This window comes from Aquarana catesbeiana, linkage group LG03 (assembly GCF_042186555.1).
Source record: "Aquarana catesbeiana isolate 2022-GZ linkage group LG03, ASM4218655v1, whole genome shotgun sequence".
Classification (NCBI taxonomy): Eukaryota; Metazoa; Chordata; class Amphibia; order Anura; family Ranidae; genus Aquarana; species Aquarana catesbeiana.
In genome coordinates, this window is record NC_133326.1 from 619,871,709 (window position 1) to 619,886,461 (window position 14,753).

General features: G+C 41.5%; 1 protein-coding gene across 1 annotated transcript in view; it reads left to right on the top strand.

The window, feature by feature from the left end:
• The window catches only part of IKBKB (inhibitor of nuclear factor kappa B kinase subunit beta), a 73,123-nt gene that overhangs the window by 50,965 nt on the left and 7,405 nt on the right, over window positions 1–14,753 (top strand). The window contains exons 13-19 of the mRNA XM_073622322.1: window positions 1,233–1,356; window positions 2,392–2,543; window positions 5,032–5,093; window positions 9,539–9,648; window positions 12,387–12,436; window positions 12,522–12,621; window positions 13,477–13,624. Coding sequence (XP_073478423.1) covers window positions 1,233–1,356; window positions 2,392–2,543; window positions 5,032–5,093; window positions 9,539–9,648; window positions 12,387–12,436; window positions 12,522–12,621; window positions 13,477–13,624 — 746 coding nt within the window. The remainder of the gene's footprint in view (window positions 1–1,232; window positions 1,357–2,391; window positions 2,544–5,031; window positions 5,094–9,538; window positions 9,649–12,386; window positions 12,437–12,521; window positions 12,622–13,476; window positions 13,625–14,753) is intronic.

Here is a 14,753-nt window from a genome sequence, read left to right on the forward strand (position 1 = left end):
CCTTTTCATGAGCACACAAGGGAAAGAGTGCATCTAAAGCCACCTTGGCTAGATGGATAAAGCAAGCTATTTCTGAAACTTAGAAAATTACGGAAGTTCCTCCGCCTTTTGTCACTGCGCACACAACAAGAGCCTTGCCTGTGTCTTGGGCTGAGAGGAATGGATCCTCACCGGAACAAATTTGCAGGGCTGCCACATGGTCCAGTTTTTCGTCCTTCATTAAACATTATCGCCTGGATCTCCTATCTGCTCAGGAGCAGGCGTTTGGTCGTAAGGTCCTTCAGGCAGTTGTCCCTCCCTAGACTGGTAAGTTCTGGCTCATCGTCTCATGGCTGTCCTGGAAGACACTTAGAGAAAAGCTGAGTTAGACTTATTGGTAACTCCTTTTCTGAGAGTCTTCCAGGACAGCCAGATTCCCACCCGGTTTTGTCTTGAAGTTATGTGTATTATGCATATATTTTACAGGGACGTCCTATGGTTCTCAAGAATACCAACATGGGGCATGGAGGACTGCCCTTTTTTTTTATCTGGGGGGGGGTTACCGTGTTTCCTGTCCTGGTAGGAGGAGCCCTAGGTCTCATGGCTGTCCTGGAAGACTCTTAGAAAAGGAGCTACCAGTAAGTCTAACTCAGCTTTTTTTGCTTAGAATAAAGATCACGATTTTCACGGCGTAACATTATCTTAAAATTTCAAAAAAAAATGGGCTAACTTTACTGTTTAGTTTTTTATTTATTAAAGTGTATTTTTTCCAAAACAATTGCGCTTGAAAGACCGCGTGCAAATACAGTGTGACATAAAATATTGCAACAACTGCCAATTTATTCTCTAGGGTCTCTGCTAAAAATAAATATATAATGTTTGGGGGTTTTAAATAATTTTCTAGCAAAAAATGCTGATTTTAACTTGTAAGCCACAAGTGTCAGAAAAAGGTTTAGTCTTTAGGTGGTTAAACTGACCTCATTTACAGACCGAAGTTCATTCATTCCTTTGATCTAAAAGAACTGCAGATACAATATTTCTCTTTATCTCTGCCTAAGCAATGTTGTGATAAACTTGGCAGGCTGCCTGTTTTTTCTTTTTGTTTGTTTTTGGGTTTTTTTTTTTTTTTTTTTTTTTTTTTTTTTGACAGCTGTGAGCAGAGAATTCTCTATTCTATAGTGAGGAAATATGTCATCTTCAATCCCCTACAATGATGTTTAAATGACTCCATCCTTTTTATGATCTGTTTCCAGTGCAGGAACCCAAACACACCCTGTCCTATGTGCAACTCCGCAGAGTGTGGGGGCAGATCTGGCAGACAATACGAATGTTGAAAGAGGACTGTGCCAAGCTGCAGATGGGACAACGTGCCACTATGTAAGGCATACACACATCTCTGCCTTGCCTTAGGCCTCTGTTGTTGTACTACATGCTGAATCACGTTTATGCACGCATGTATTTTCAATGTTTCCACACACGTTTTGTGTTATCTATAGAACTGGTTTTGGGATCAGATCCCTGAGACATAGGAATAACTTTTTGATATTTTGGCCCAAATTTTTTTTTTCAAGCTGGTCTATTCACATACATACATTTTGCTAAGGTGTAGAATCTTTATTTTTTTTCTTTTGCATACAGACAGAATATGCAGTTTAAGTTTAAGTTTAGAAGCGCTGTCATCTATTTATAAAGACCCTGTCACCATAGTAAAAAGGAAAAACCACCCTGTAAAAAAGAATGTTTCATACTTCCCTTTCCAACAAGTGGCACGCGGAGTCTTCACTTTCTGGAAGCGCTCTGGGCTCTGTTGCTCTCTGACACTTCAGGGTGTGTCAGAGAATTCCCCACTGGGCTCTGTGAAACTATTTTTGTTGATGCCCACCCTAGAGTATAAGACAGTTTCATTATTCTCCACTGTACTGTGAGAGGGAGAAAGTGATTGCCCTGGGCAACAAGCTAATGCTTTGACGTGTACCTAAACGCATGAACAAAAATTAATATAATTGCAGTGTACCTGTTCTTAGATATGGTGGTTGCTTTAGTTTATTTTTATTTTTTTTACAAACTCTTTTTTGCATTATTTTAACCTGGTAATCCTGCATTAACACACTTCCTGTACTTCGTAAAAACTGTACTGAGCAGCATTGTCACCCTAGGACAGGGAGTGTGTTAAAAATACATGACACTGTGTTAGGACTACATAACACCTCCCTCTCTTCATAACAGGGAGAGGTGTTTTGTTGTCCACAGCGATACATACAATGTTTAAAATGCTTACAGTGGTATATTTAACAGACAAAAGGGAGCAAATAAGCAAAACCTATTGTTTATTTTACACGTTAACAAATGGGAGCTCGTGAAGTTTGCTACATATATGTTTCTGCATTGTCACTAACAAGCTGTGTATTTCAGGGTTAACCTACTACGATACAATACTGAGCTTTCCAAAAAGAAGAATCTGATGACCTCAGAGTGCGAGCAGCTAAAAGCCAAATTGGATTTCTTCCGCAGCAGTATTCAGATTGATCTAGAAAAGTATAGCGAGCAGATGGAGTTTGGCATTAGTAAGTATCACTATAAGAGGGTAATACCACCATCACATTTTTGGTTTCACTCCTGCAGCTTTCATGATGGGCTCTTTCCCTGTCACAGATGTAACATTCCTCTGCTTTGCTTCCGAATGATAACTGACATCACTCATGTTACATTCCTGTTGCTTAGTGTCCTTTAAGCTTAGCATTTGTATTACAGTCTGAATGTGTAATCTATTTTAGGTCAGTCAAAAATTATATAGGATAAGGCCTTCCTGATTGTATAGTTCAGTTAGGTCTTTTTTAACCCTTTCATGCCTAAGCCTATTTCTGACATTTGGTGTTTAAAATCCGTATTTTTTGCTAGAAAATTACTTAGAACCCCCAAACATTATATATATATATATATATATATATATATATATATATATATATATATATATATATATACACACATTTTTTTTTTTCTTACCAGAGAATCTAGAGAATAAAATGGCGATTGTTGCAATATTTTACGTCACACGGTATTTGTGCATCGGTGTTTTAAACGCAACTTTTTGAGAAAAGGGACACTTTCATGTTCACATTTAGCCCAATTTTTTTGTATAATGTGAAGGATGATGTTACACCGAGTAAATATATACCAAACATGTCGCGCTTTAGAATTGCACGCACTAGTGGAATAGCGACAAACTACGGTACCTGAAAAAAACTCCATTGGCGACACTTTAAATTTTTTTTACGGTTACCAGGTTAGAGTTACAGAGGAGGTCTAGTGCTAGGATTACTGCTCTCACTCTGACGATCGCGGCGATACCTCACATGCCTCACAAAAAAATGTGATCACTTTTAACAAGGAATGTAAACATCCCTTGTGACAGTAATAGGTGGTGACAGGTACTCTTTATGTAGGGTTCGGGGGTCTAAAAGACCTCCAATCCCTCCTTTGCACTTCAAAGTATTCAGATCGCCGAAAACAGTGATTCTGAATACTGTATATTTTTTTTAATTTGGCGCCATTGGCAGCCAAGTAAACCGGAAGTGACGTTGTGACGTCTCTTCCGTGTTTACATTCAGGAGACTGGAATAAAGCCATTTACGGCTTCGTTCCAGTCTGTGGCTAGACGCCGGAAGTGGCGGATCGTGGATCGGGTCTCCCGGTGGGACGGGAGGCCCGGTCAGAGCGGCTGGAGGGGGGGGTGGTCCCTCTCGCTCCTTCGGGATAACAATTGAGCGGCTTTTAGCCTCATCGCTTGTTATCACTGGAAAGCCGATCGCCCACTCTAAAAAATGGTCCCGGGATGATGCCTGCAGCTGTGGGCATCATCCCGATATAACCCCCGAAAGCCAATATATGCGTACGCTCAGCGCGAAGGGGATAAATTTTTAATATTGTACAGAGACTATGCTGACATATTGCAAAGTATATAGTAAGCTTTAAAAAAAGTGTTCATGGGCTGTGTGATACCAAAACTAAACATATAGTTTTGGGTTTTATACATAATTTTTATTGTCCCATGTGTAATTACATTTCTTGGGTATGTGTATATAAAATTGTGATATTTGGCCATTTTGCTTCCTTTGCCCTCTGGAAGGGTGAAACAGTAAAACATTTAACTGCTTGCCGACCATATAACTTGCATATACGGTGGCAAGGTGGCTCTGCTGCGCAGGATCACGTACCTAGTAGGTGATCCTGCACTTTTGTGTCTGAGGCGCACGCACGGCCTGCTCCTGCTCTGATTATACACAGCAGGAGCTGAGTGGTGGGTACTGTGGACACGATGTCCACCGGCACCTGCCGATCCTTTGGTACAGAGGGAGAACCGCGGTCTGTCTATGTAAACAAGGCAGATTGCCGCTCTGTCAGTACAGAAGGCATGGATCCTGTGTTTCTGCAAAGCGGGGGCACCAATGCATGCCTTCCCCTAGTACAACCACCTCCTCCACAATAAGGAAACGCCAGCTAGGTACACAGCCCTTTGATCACTCCTGATGCTAACCCCTTTCCAGCCAGTGTCATTAGTACAGTTACAGTACATATTCTTTAGCGCTAGTCGCTGTATTAGTGTCACTGGTCCCCAAAAAGTGTCAGTGTCTGATTTGTCTCCTTTTTTTGATTTGTTTCTTTTTTTTGTTTATAACACAAAAACTAAAAACCACAGTATTTGTGTAGAAAAAAGGACATAAATCTTATTTGGGTAGAGCGTTGCACGACTGCACAATTGTCAGTTAAAGTAACGCAGTGCCGTATTGCAAAAAATGGTCTGGTCATGAAGGGGGGTAAATCTTCCCGAGGGTAAGTGAATAATAAATGTATTCACAGTAGAATTGTGATGACTACAGCAAAAACAAACTTTCATTATGGACCCTTAAAAAAAGCAATGTATTTTAAAGTAATTTCATTTCTAATACCTTGCTTCTAATCACCCGTTATGTATTCCATGCAATAGTCCCTCGGTGGCCCGTGTTTTGTTTTTTTTTCATCAGTTAATCCTCACATTATCATTTCTCTTTTCAGCCTCTGAAAAGCTGCTGTCTACATGGAAAGAGATGGAGCAGGCAGTTGAGCTGTGTGGGAGGGTAAGTTACCTCATTCTGGATTTGAATCCACATCTCAAATTAGAAGTGCTTTGTCAGTTTTTAGTACACTTGCTGGAGTGTAAGGAATAAAGTTCAGTGGTATAGCTGAATACACAAAATCCCATGCAGTACATATATCTATGAGGGATGAGAACGCTGCCAAGCAATAGCTAAACCACTAAGGCCGATCTTGGGTGAAATTAATTCACTTATCAGTAGTCTTCATAACCATCTGCTGGAGGAATTGCAGTCTGCAAGCATATTATTGTAGCTTATTTTCTCCTTTTCCTTTTTTAAAGGATAAGTGTACATTCAAAATTTATCTGAATGTATTTATTCCTACTTGTTCCTGCAGCCTGCTTAAAAAGTAATCTTTCTCTTATAATTGAGTGGTTCAGACACAAGCGCCCCTAGCCAGAGGTTATATTTACGTCGTCTCTCCCTGTTGCAGCTGCCCCTGGCCACCACTAGAGGTAGCTGAAACAAAGACAAGATTCAGACCACTCATTTATTCCACAAAGTGTGCTCTTTAGAGCCCATTCACACCTGAGCGTTTTCAGCTCGTAAAATGCTCATCTCAAACGTTAAAAAACGCCCAACAAGCAAGATCCCATTCATTTAAACGGCCCCCTGTTCACATCTGAGCATTCTGTCTCCTGAAGCTCAAAAAAGTACATGAGCTTCTTTTTGGGCAGATTACAAGTGTTTTTCTGCTTATTACATTGGTGACCTTTTGACCTGTACAAAAACGCTGCAAAATCGAGGCAAAAAAAAATGGTAAAAAGGTGTGACTTTCTGCCTGAAAACAATACGCTCAGGTGTAAAATGCAGCCTTAGTGGTGGTCATTAGAAGCTGATGCGGGATATAAACAGGCTTCTTCTAGGCTGTGTCTGAAACTCCCGTTATCAGCAATGTATACCTCTTACCTTGTATCAACAAGATACCCTTGCTGTTTTTCCTTTTTTTTTTTTTTTTTTTTTTTTTTTTATTGTAATCAGGATGCAGGGCCAAGTAACTAAGGCAGACTATAGATGATGCGCTGTTTTTTTCTGCAACCATGGGTCAGTGTTGATGGGGGAGACCCTCCTGCCATGCTATTGTGTTCTCCCAGCCAGGGGGGGGGCGCAACATCCCTGCCAGGAGATCACAGTGATTATTGCTAGCAGATATAGCCGTTGGCAATAATCACATGTAGAAAATCAGACATGCTGGTTGTACTCAAGTTAATCGATGGATCAACTTGGGTACAGTCAACCTGCCCATAGATCATTTGATTCCTGGCAGGTCCCTGCTGACCCAGCTGAGATTCAAACCTTCTATGGTTGGCTTAAGAATGTAGAATATGCATTGAAAGCACACTCATTTAAAGGGGTTGTAAAGGTTCAAATTTTTTTTGATAAAAAATAACAAACATGTTATACTAACCTGCTCTGTGCAAGGGTTTTGCACAGAGCAGCCCAGATCCTCCTCCTCTGGGGTGCCCTGCCGGCGCTTCTGGCTCCTCCCCTTCATTGGGTGCCCCCACGGAGAGCCGTTTCCATAGGGGCATCCGTGCGCGCGCTTCCGAATCCCGCTCCTGCATCCATTCACATAGATAACTGAACTCGGTCCCGCCCCTGCTCCCATGTCACTGGACTTAATTGATAGTGCTGCTATCAATCTATCCAATGAGGATAGAGACAGCAGCTGGGGTCGCTGGGCTCGTGCTCATCGCTGGAACTGACGGGCTCAGGTAAGAAAAAGGGAGGCTCTGGGGGCAGCTGCACAAAGAATGTCTTTCACCTTAATGCAAAGAATGCATTAAGGTGAAAAACCATGAGGCTTAACAATCCCTTTAATGCTGATGTGGTTATGATAGGGAGGCAATTTTGTGTCTGTTCCAGGAAATAGAGTTGCTGACTAGTTAACATTGCTAAAGGATAAAAAATAAATAAAGTGCGCTAATTATATGAAAACACACACATAGATGTGAATACATGTGGGTGGTGGTAAAAACCACAATCTACTGAGAGCAAGTAAATGACTCCATGAGTGGTAAAAATATATAAGTGCAAAACATAAAAACTCAAATAAAAAGAAGAAACAAAAAATGTGTACATGTGAAATACAATGATATTAATAGCGTGAAAATCTGAAAATCAAACAAACTCAGTCCATGGGTTCAAATATAAAAAGTTCATCAGTGAAAAAAAGCTTCCATCCACTATACAGCTCAGCAGCAACTAATCCCCCTATGAGTGGATTGACAAGGGAGAGAGATGTGCAGGATGGTGCAAATCCACTGGCGGTGACTCCAATAAGTAAGAAAGTGATAAAGGTGGACTCTTACCCTCCGTGTTGGACCCCCTCCTTGGCAGGGTCTATCAGGCATGCAGATTTTTGCCCTCTGCAGGGACCATGTAATGAGAAGATCTCCCCAGCAGCTGTTAGGAATGTTGTCTCCGATCCGGGCTGGTCCAAGTGAAACGCCTGGAGAGGGGGGAAGGAAAGCTCTCTTGCTCCCAGTGTGGCAAAGGAAAAAACAAAAGAGCAGAGCTCCAATAGTGTAAAAAGTTTCGGAATTTATTAAATAAAACTACAGACCGCAACGGAGAGTGCACGCTCCGCGAGGTGAAAATACAATTAAAAACAAGCCGGCATATAAAAATCGTAATAACCCGTGCATAATATGGGGCAATCGTGACGGCTTACAACGTAGCCACGCCACGCGTCATTAGTAGACGTCTTCAAAGGGGCACCTTTGGCCCCTTTGAAGACGTCTACTAATGACGAAACATGTAGGGCGTGGCTACGTTGTAAGCCATCACGATTGCCCCATGTTATGCACGGGTTATTACGATTTTTATATGCCGGCTTGTTTTTAATTGTATTTTCACCTCGCGGAGCGTGCACTCTCCGTTGCGGTCTGTAGTTTTATTTAATAAATTCCGAAACTTTTTACACTATTGGAGCTCTGCTCTTTTGTTTTTTCCTTTGCCACACTGGGAGCAAGAGAGCTTTCCTTCCCCCCTCTCCAGGCGTTTCACTTGGACCAGCCCGGATCGGAGACAACATTCCTAACAGCTGCTGGGGAGATCTTCTCATTACATGGTCCCTGCAGAGGGCAAAAATCTGCATGCCTGATAGACCCTGCCAAGGAGGGGGTCCAACACGGAGGGTAAGAGTCCACCTTTATCACTTTTTTACTTATTGGAGTCACCGCCAGTGGATTTGCACCATCCTCCACATCTCTCTCCCTTGTCAATCCACTCATAGGGGGATTAGTTGCTGCTGAGCTGTATAGTGGATGGAAGCTTTTTTTCACTGATGAACTTTTTATATTTGAACCCATGGACTGAGTTTGTTTGATTTTCAGATTTTCACGCTATTAATATCATTGTATTTCACATGTACACATTTTTTGTTTCTTCTTTTTATTTGAGTTTTTATGTTTTGCACTTATATATTTTTACCACTCATGGAGTCATTTACTTGCTCTCAGTAGATTGTGGTTTTTACTACCACCCACATGTATTCACATCTATGTGTGTATTTTCATATAATTAGCGCACTTTATTTATTTTTTATTTTTCATGGTATACACAGATATTGGTGTATTTTGTGTGCAGCTTTTACCTTTGACCTTTTTTGCTCTGCAGCGCAGTTTTTCTTTTTATTTTTGAACATTGCTAAAGGAGAAGGTTATTGAATCCAGACTTGTGCCAATATTAAAAAAAAAAAAAAATAAAGGCATGCACTTATCTGGCCTTTTTTAATCAATTGCGTTTAGTACGATCTTAGATCTTCCATGTGTCATTAGCTTTCAGTCTTATTTAAGTCCTCATAAGCCTCTGTTTTGTGAGTGAAATGTAAAATGTAAAACTTTTTTTCATCTTAGATAGAGTAAGGGGGAATGCTAAATTTATGTCAGGGTTTTTTTTTGGCATATGTGTCCCATTGGGGAGATTTCTCCTTACTTCCTGTCCCATAACCACAACAGGAAGTGAGCGGAAATTCCAGGTAGTCATCAGAACTAGTGTCACCATTTGGGATTTTCTCTCACTTGGTGGTGATAACAGTAAACAGGACAAATAGGGCGAATCTCCCTACACAGACCGCAATAAAAACATGACAAGTTTTTTAATTGCTCTCCACTCTAAAACATCTACAATGAAAAAATAATAATAATAAAAACTTTTTCCCTATACTTTAAATGAAGTTGACAATGGAAGTACCTGCTGTGGTTGCCTAAATGAGAGAGGAGGGCAAAGATGATGGACACAAAATCCCCTCTGTAGTCTCTCCTACGTGTAGCTTACAGGCTGCCTTATTTCATGCACTTTGGGTGTTTAGTGGAGATGCTTAGGCATGTCAAAGTTCTCATATAGATCATATAGCCAGAAACACTACTTGAAATATGCATTTATTTTTACTTTAATTTCCATCTATTGTCTGTAATTCACAGGAGCAGGAGGTCCAGCAGTTAGTGGAGAAAATGATGGCCTTGCAAACAGACAGTGTGGATCTGCAAAGAAATCCTCTGGGCAGGAGGCATCGTGGGACTCTGGATGACATGTAGGTGATCAGCATTTAGATGGGTCCACAGTTCTCCAGTTGCTGAATAATACCTAATGGGGTCAATTTAAAAAGCCAAATGCAGTGAGGTACAGAGATGAATAGTAAGACTGATTAGTTGAGGAAATTAAATAAACTCCCCATAAAGCTGTAGCTACACACTGATCCAGAACAAGAATGTAGATAAAGACTACTGTCTTCACAGAAAGTACTGTTATCCTGTCTAGCCTACCAAAACAAAATCGGTCCCCCTCCTCCACCATGTAAAATAGGTTTAACACCACTCCAAGTAAGTCTCCACCAATATCACCACCACACACCGAAGGGTGCTGGCCCTGTACATCTCAGGAGTTCCAATAATGAAGAAAGTCTGGATGGCCGCACTTCCATAAAATCACCTTTATTAATCCAAGAATCAACTTACAATCCACAACATACGAATAATCTGTATAACAGCAGCTAATGCGTTTTACATTAACGTTGCCTAATCATAGCCCTCCTTCACCACGGTTTCCCAGTTCCAACAGCCATGCTGCAGTCTACACATTCTACCAAAATCGTCCCTGTGCTGGCCATCTCTGCATAGTTAATCCCCATAAACTTCTATGAATTCTGTGCAGTCCTCTCTTGTGAATCAGAAGATTGTACCCACAGGATGTAAAGATTGTGGCAGATCACTGTCATCAGGTGTAAGTAATCTGAAGACAGGGAAGAGGGTACCTTTGTACAGGGGGATAGGCAGGCAGGATAACTGTCCATCTAATTCAACCAATAAAAAAATAAATAAAAACAAATAATCCCATATACCCAATCCTATACCCACAGTTGTTCCAGAGGAAGGTGAAAAACCCCAGCAAAGCATGCTCCAATTTGCTACAGCAGGGGAAAAAATTCCTTCCTGATCCCCCGAGAGGCAATCGGATTTTCCCTGGATCAACTTTACCTATAAATGTCAGTACCCTGTCACCGCAACACTGATTTTGGTAAAGAGTCTCTGACGGAGACTCTTTAACACGTGATCAGCTGTGTCCAGTCACAGCTGATCACGGTGTAAACAGGATGAGCCGTGTATTGGCTTTTTCTCAGTCGCGTCTGAAAGATGTGAGCACAGGAGAGCCGATCGGCTGCTCTCCTGATGTGGGGGTCTGCGCTGATTATCAGTGCAGCCCCCCCCGAGGATGCCCACCCAGGACCACCAGGGATGGCCACCAGGTATGCCACTCATGGGCACCAGGGATGCCAATCTGTGCCCTAAAATGTAATGCCCATCAGTAATGCCTGCCAGTGCCTCTTTTACAGCGATACCTATCGGTGCCACCTATCAATGCCCATCAGTGCTGCATATTAGTGCCCATCATCGGTGCCACCTCATCAATGCCGCCTTATCAGTGCCCATCAGTGAAGGAGAAAACTTACTTATTTACAAAATTTTATAACAAACGAAGAAAAAATTATTTTTATTTTTTTTAAAAAATTTGGGTCTTTTTCTATTTAGCAAAAAATAAAAACCCCAGAGGTGAATATAAATAATACCAACAAAAGAAAGCTCTATTTGTGGGAACAAAATTATAAAATTTTAGTTTGGTTACAGTGTTGCATGACCGCGCAATTGTCATTTAAAAAACGACAACGCTGAAAGCTGAAAATTGGCTTGGGCAGGAAGGGGGGGGGGAAGTGCCCGGTGTTGAAGTGGTTAAAGCAATCTACTGAGCTGGCCAGAACCACCTCTGGAGGGAGTCTATCTATGAAACTGCATGCGGCTTGGTTTGTACAGCTCCCTCTAGCTGTCAGACATAGCATTACATTATTTTAGAACACACTTATTTTTTTCATGTTTGAACTGGATAAATGTTACAAATGCTGAAATACTTTGGTTGCAGATATGCAAAGGGTTGACTCGGGAAACATTCACACTGTGCAGTTGTCATGCAGAGTAGTGCAGTTGTATGCAAAAATGTTGCATAATATCACATTGCTTTGGAATGCAGTGAAACGCTGTGTTCTGGTCTGAACATGACAAACAGAAAACTTTTGCTTTTCTATGTGTCATTGTAGTTTCCTGCATTTTTTCAATGTGGAAAAACGAAGGTAACTGCACATAGTGTGAATGGGCCCTTATGTGCATTGCAGTGTGAATGTGCCTTTAAAGTGAAAAGGCAGATCCTAACTAAGCTTAAATCTAATCCAACACCCATTCTAAGCATATTCTATCTACCCTGTAAAAGGAAAGACGACTATACTTGCCTAATCTGAAATCGCCCTGGTCCAGTCACATGATCTCTCCAGTGGCTGTCCAGCAATAAAAGATTGCTGAGAACAGCAGCAGAGCCTGGGTAATGACGTGACCCATAGGCTTACGTTGTCGGCTGTCCCTCGCCCACACTAAAGCTGGCTCTGGGACCCTATCTCGTGGCCAGACTGGAGCAGTTTCAGAATAGGCAAGTATAGAGGCATTTTTCCTTTTACAGGGTAGATAAAATAGGCTTGGGGATGGGAGTAGATTCACGCTTGTTTAGGGTTTGACTTGCCTTACACTTTAAGGTTTACAGGAACAAACATGGCAATATCAAAGAAAAGTAGCATAATTCTGGTTATAAATAACTTTCAATGTATTTTCTCTACATATTTGTCTCTATGCTGGTTTTTCTAAATTTCCACAACTGTTTTTAAAGATACTCTGGGGGGCTGTTGCATTGAATGTATTAGATGCTAAAAACGATTTTATTTTTCATTTACAGAGAGGAGCAGGCCAAAGAACTTTACAAGAAACTACGAGAGAGGCCAAGAGGTATGTAGAGTACCTGTTAATGCTGCTTTGTTGGTCTTCAGAAGCTGGGACATCATTTTCCATCATGATGTATTTATTTCCTCAGATCAGAGGACTGGAGGGGACAGCCAAGAGATGGTGCGCCTGCTTCTCCAGGCTATTCAGAGCTTTGAGAAGAGAGTTATTTTAATATACGACCAGCTCAGGTATGTATCCGAGCAAGTGGGCTGATTGCACTTACTTTAATATCCTATAAGTTGATAAAGAGCAGTGCCAACATTTATACCCCAGTCCTTTAACCCTTTCGCTGCCAGAGCCTGTTCATTAAAAAAATTATTTTAGGCCTAAACATTACAGAAAACCCCCAAAACATATATATTTTCTGAAAGCAGACACCCTAAAAAATAAAATGGTAGTAGTTCCAATTTTTATTTCACACAATACTACTGCAGAGGTCTAGGAAATGCAACATTTAAAAACAAAAAACACTAAAGTTAATTATAGGGCATACAGACATAATCAATTACCCAATTTTTGGTAAAATATAAAAGATGAGGTTGCATCAAGTAAATAGATACCCAACATGTTACACATTAAGCCAACTGCAACAGGGCATCTAAAACTACTGGGGGCCCTTTGCATGGACTATTTTCTGTAAAAGGTGAACTTTGCATGGACTAGTTGCTGTGAAAGGTGAGAGCATATTGTTCTAAAGTGATGGAAACCCTTGTAAACAGTTGTCACCAGAACAAGTGTCCCTATTGGAAGATTTCCCCTATATTTCTGTTTCGTTGACAACTCCATATTTTTTTCATTTTCCTTCACTTCTAGTCCACGTGACAGTGGTCATCAGAAGAGGAGTAAATCCCTCTCTATTACACAGACCACAAAAAAAAACAAAATTAAATGCAAATTGTTTTGACTGCAAAACTATATGCATTTACTAATAATATAATATAATTTTTTTTTTTTTTTTTTTTTAAACTTGGTTTTTAATACACAGTCAGTGTTGCCGGTGGCTCTAGTTGTTTGTTCATGTATGGTTTTCCTTTCTTCTGCAGTAAGACAGTGCTGTGTAAGAGAAAAGCTTTGGAGCTTTCTCCCCGGGTGAAGGAAGTTATGAACTTAATGAGAGAAGATGAGAAGAAGGTGGTAAAGAGACAAGAGAAGAGGCAGCAGGAGCTCTGGGACCTACTAAGGATTGCTTGTGTAAGGAGAAACCTACTGGATTCTAGTCTTCTGGCCTGTTTGTAGCCATTAGGAAGCTGTCTCTCTCTCTGGCAGACAGAGATCCTTGCATCCTCTGACTATCTGAATCGATGAAGTATGCATACAAGATGATGAATAGGATTTTACATTTGTGTATCTTACCTATTGCAGTGACTTCATATCATGTGATCACGATTTTATGAATGCATGGTTTTGCTGGTTGACAGATCTACATGTAAATCGAGAAACATGTAGGGAAAATGAACGAGCCACATTGTCAGCAGCATTACTTTCTTTCCATTTAATCCACTGCTGACCTGATCCACTGCCACCGCACTCTTGCCTGCTGTGCAAATTTTTCCTAGCAAGTATAGTTTTTTCTTTTTTTTTTTTTTATCTTGCTTGCCTAGCTAGATGCAGCATCAGTCCCCCGCCAGCTCTAACACTGAGAACCGAGAGATCAAACACCCCTCAGTGCTCCGTTCTCAGGGCTCCCTGAGCAGAGAGCGGTGACTATCACTGGAGCGCTCGGCTTTGGAGGGGTCGGGAGCGGCCGGCTCAGGCTCTCAGCGGCAGGCATGTGGGCAGATCTTGACCATATGGTCGCGATCTTTCCTGAGCCTGGACTGGCTCTGTGACGTCAGCCAACAGCGGGATTCAGCCTGCTGTCTGCTGAAAACTGGTCACAGGAGTGCAGACCGATCTGCTCTCCTGTGATCCACAGGAGAAGTACAGCGAGCTTTGGCTGTACTTCTTTTTTTAAGGCTATGCAGTCTTCCACATGACATCGCTCAAAGCTAGCGATTTTCCTCTCAAGTGTGGAGGGGGTGGGGGCATACAGTCACATGTAGTTCTATAGGTTGACAGTCCCATGTAATTATATAGGTTGGTGGATCCAGGCAGCAGGGGAGAGAATCAAAGGTAAGCAAAACCTGATTACAAACTTCATTGCACAGTACAGATTCTCATTAAGGAAATTAACTTCAGTTGTGATTTCTCAAATCACCTTTCAGGACAACCTTGGAGAGAGCGCAGCTCCGCCCATTTTCCAGGAAACACGTGTAGCCTTTAAATCCCTCCTCTTCTACCATGGCCTCAGTTATTGTGTTTCCTCCGCCATGGTGGAACG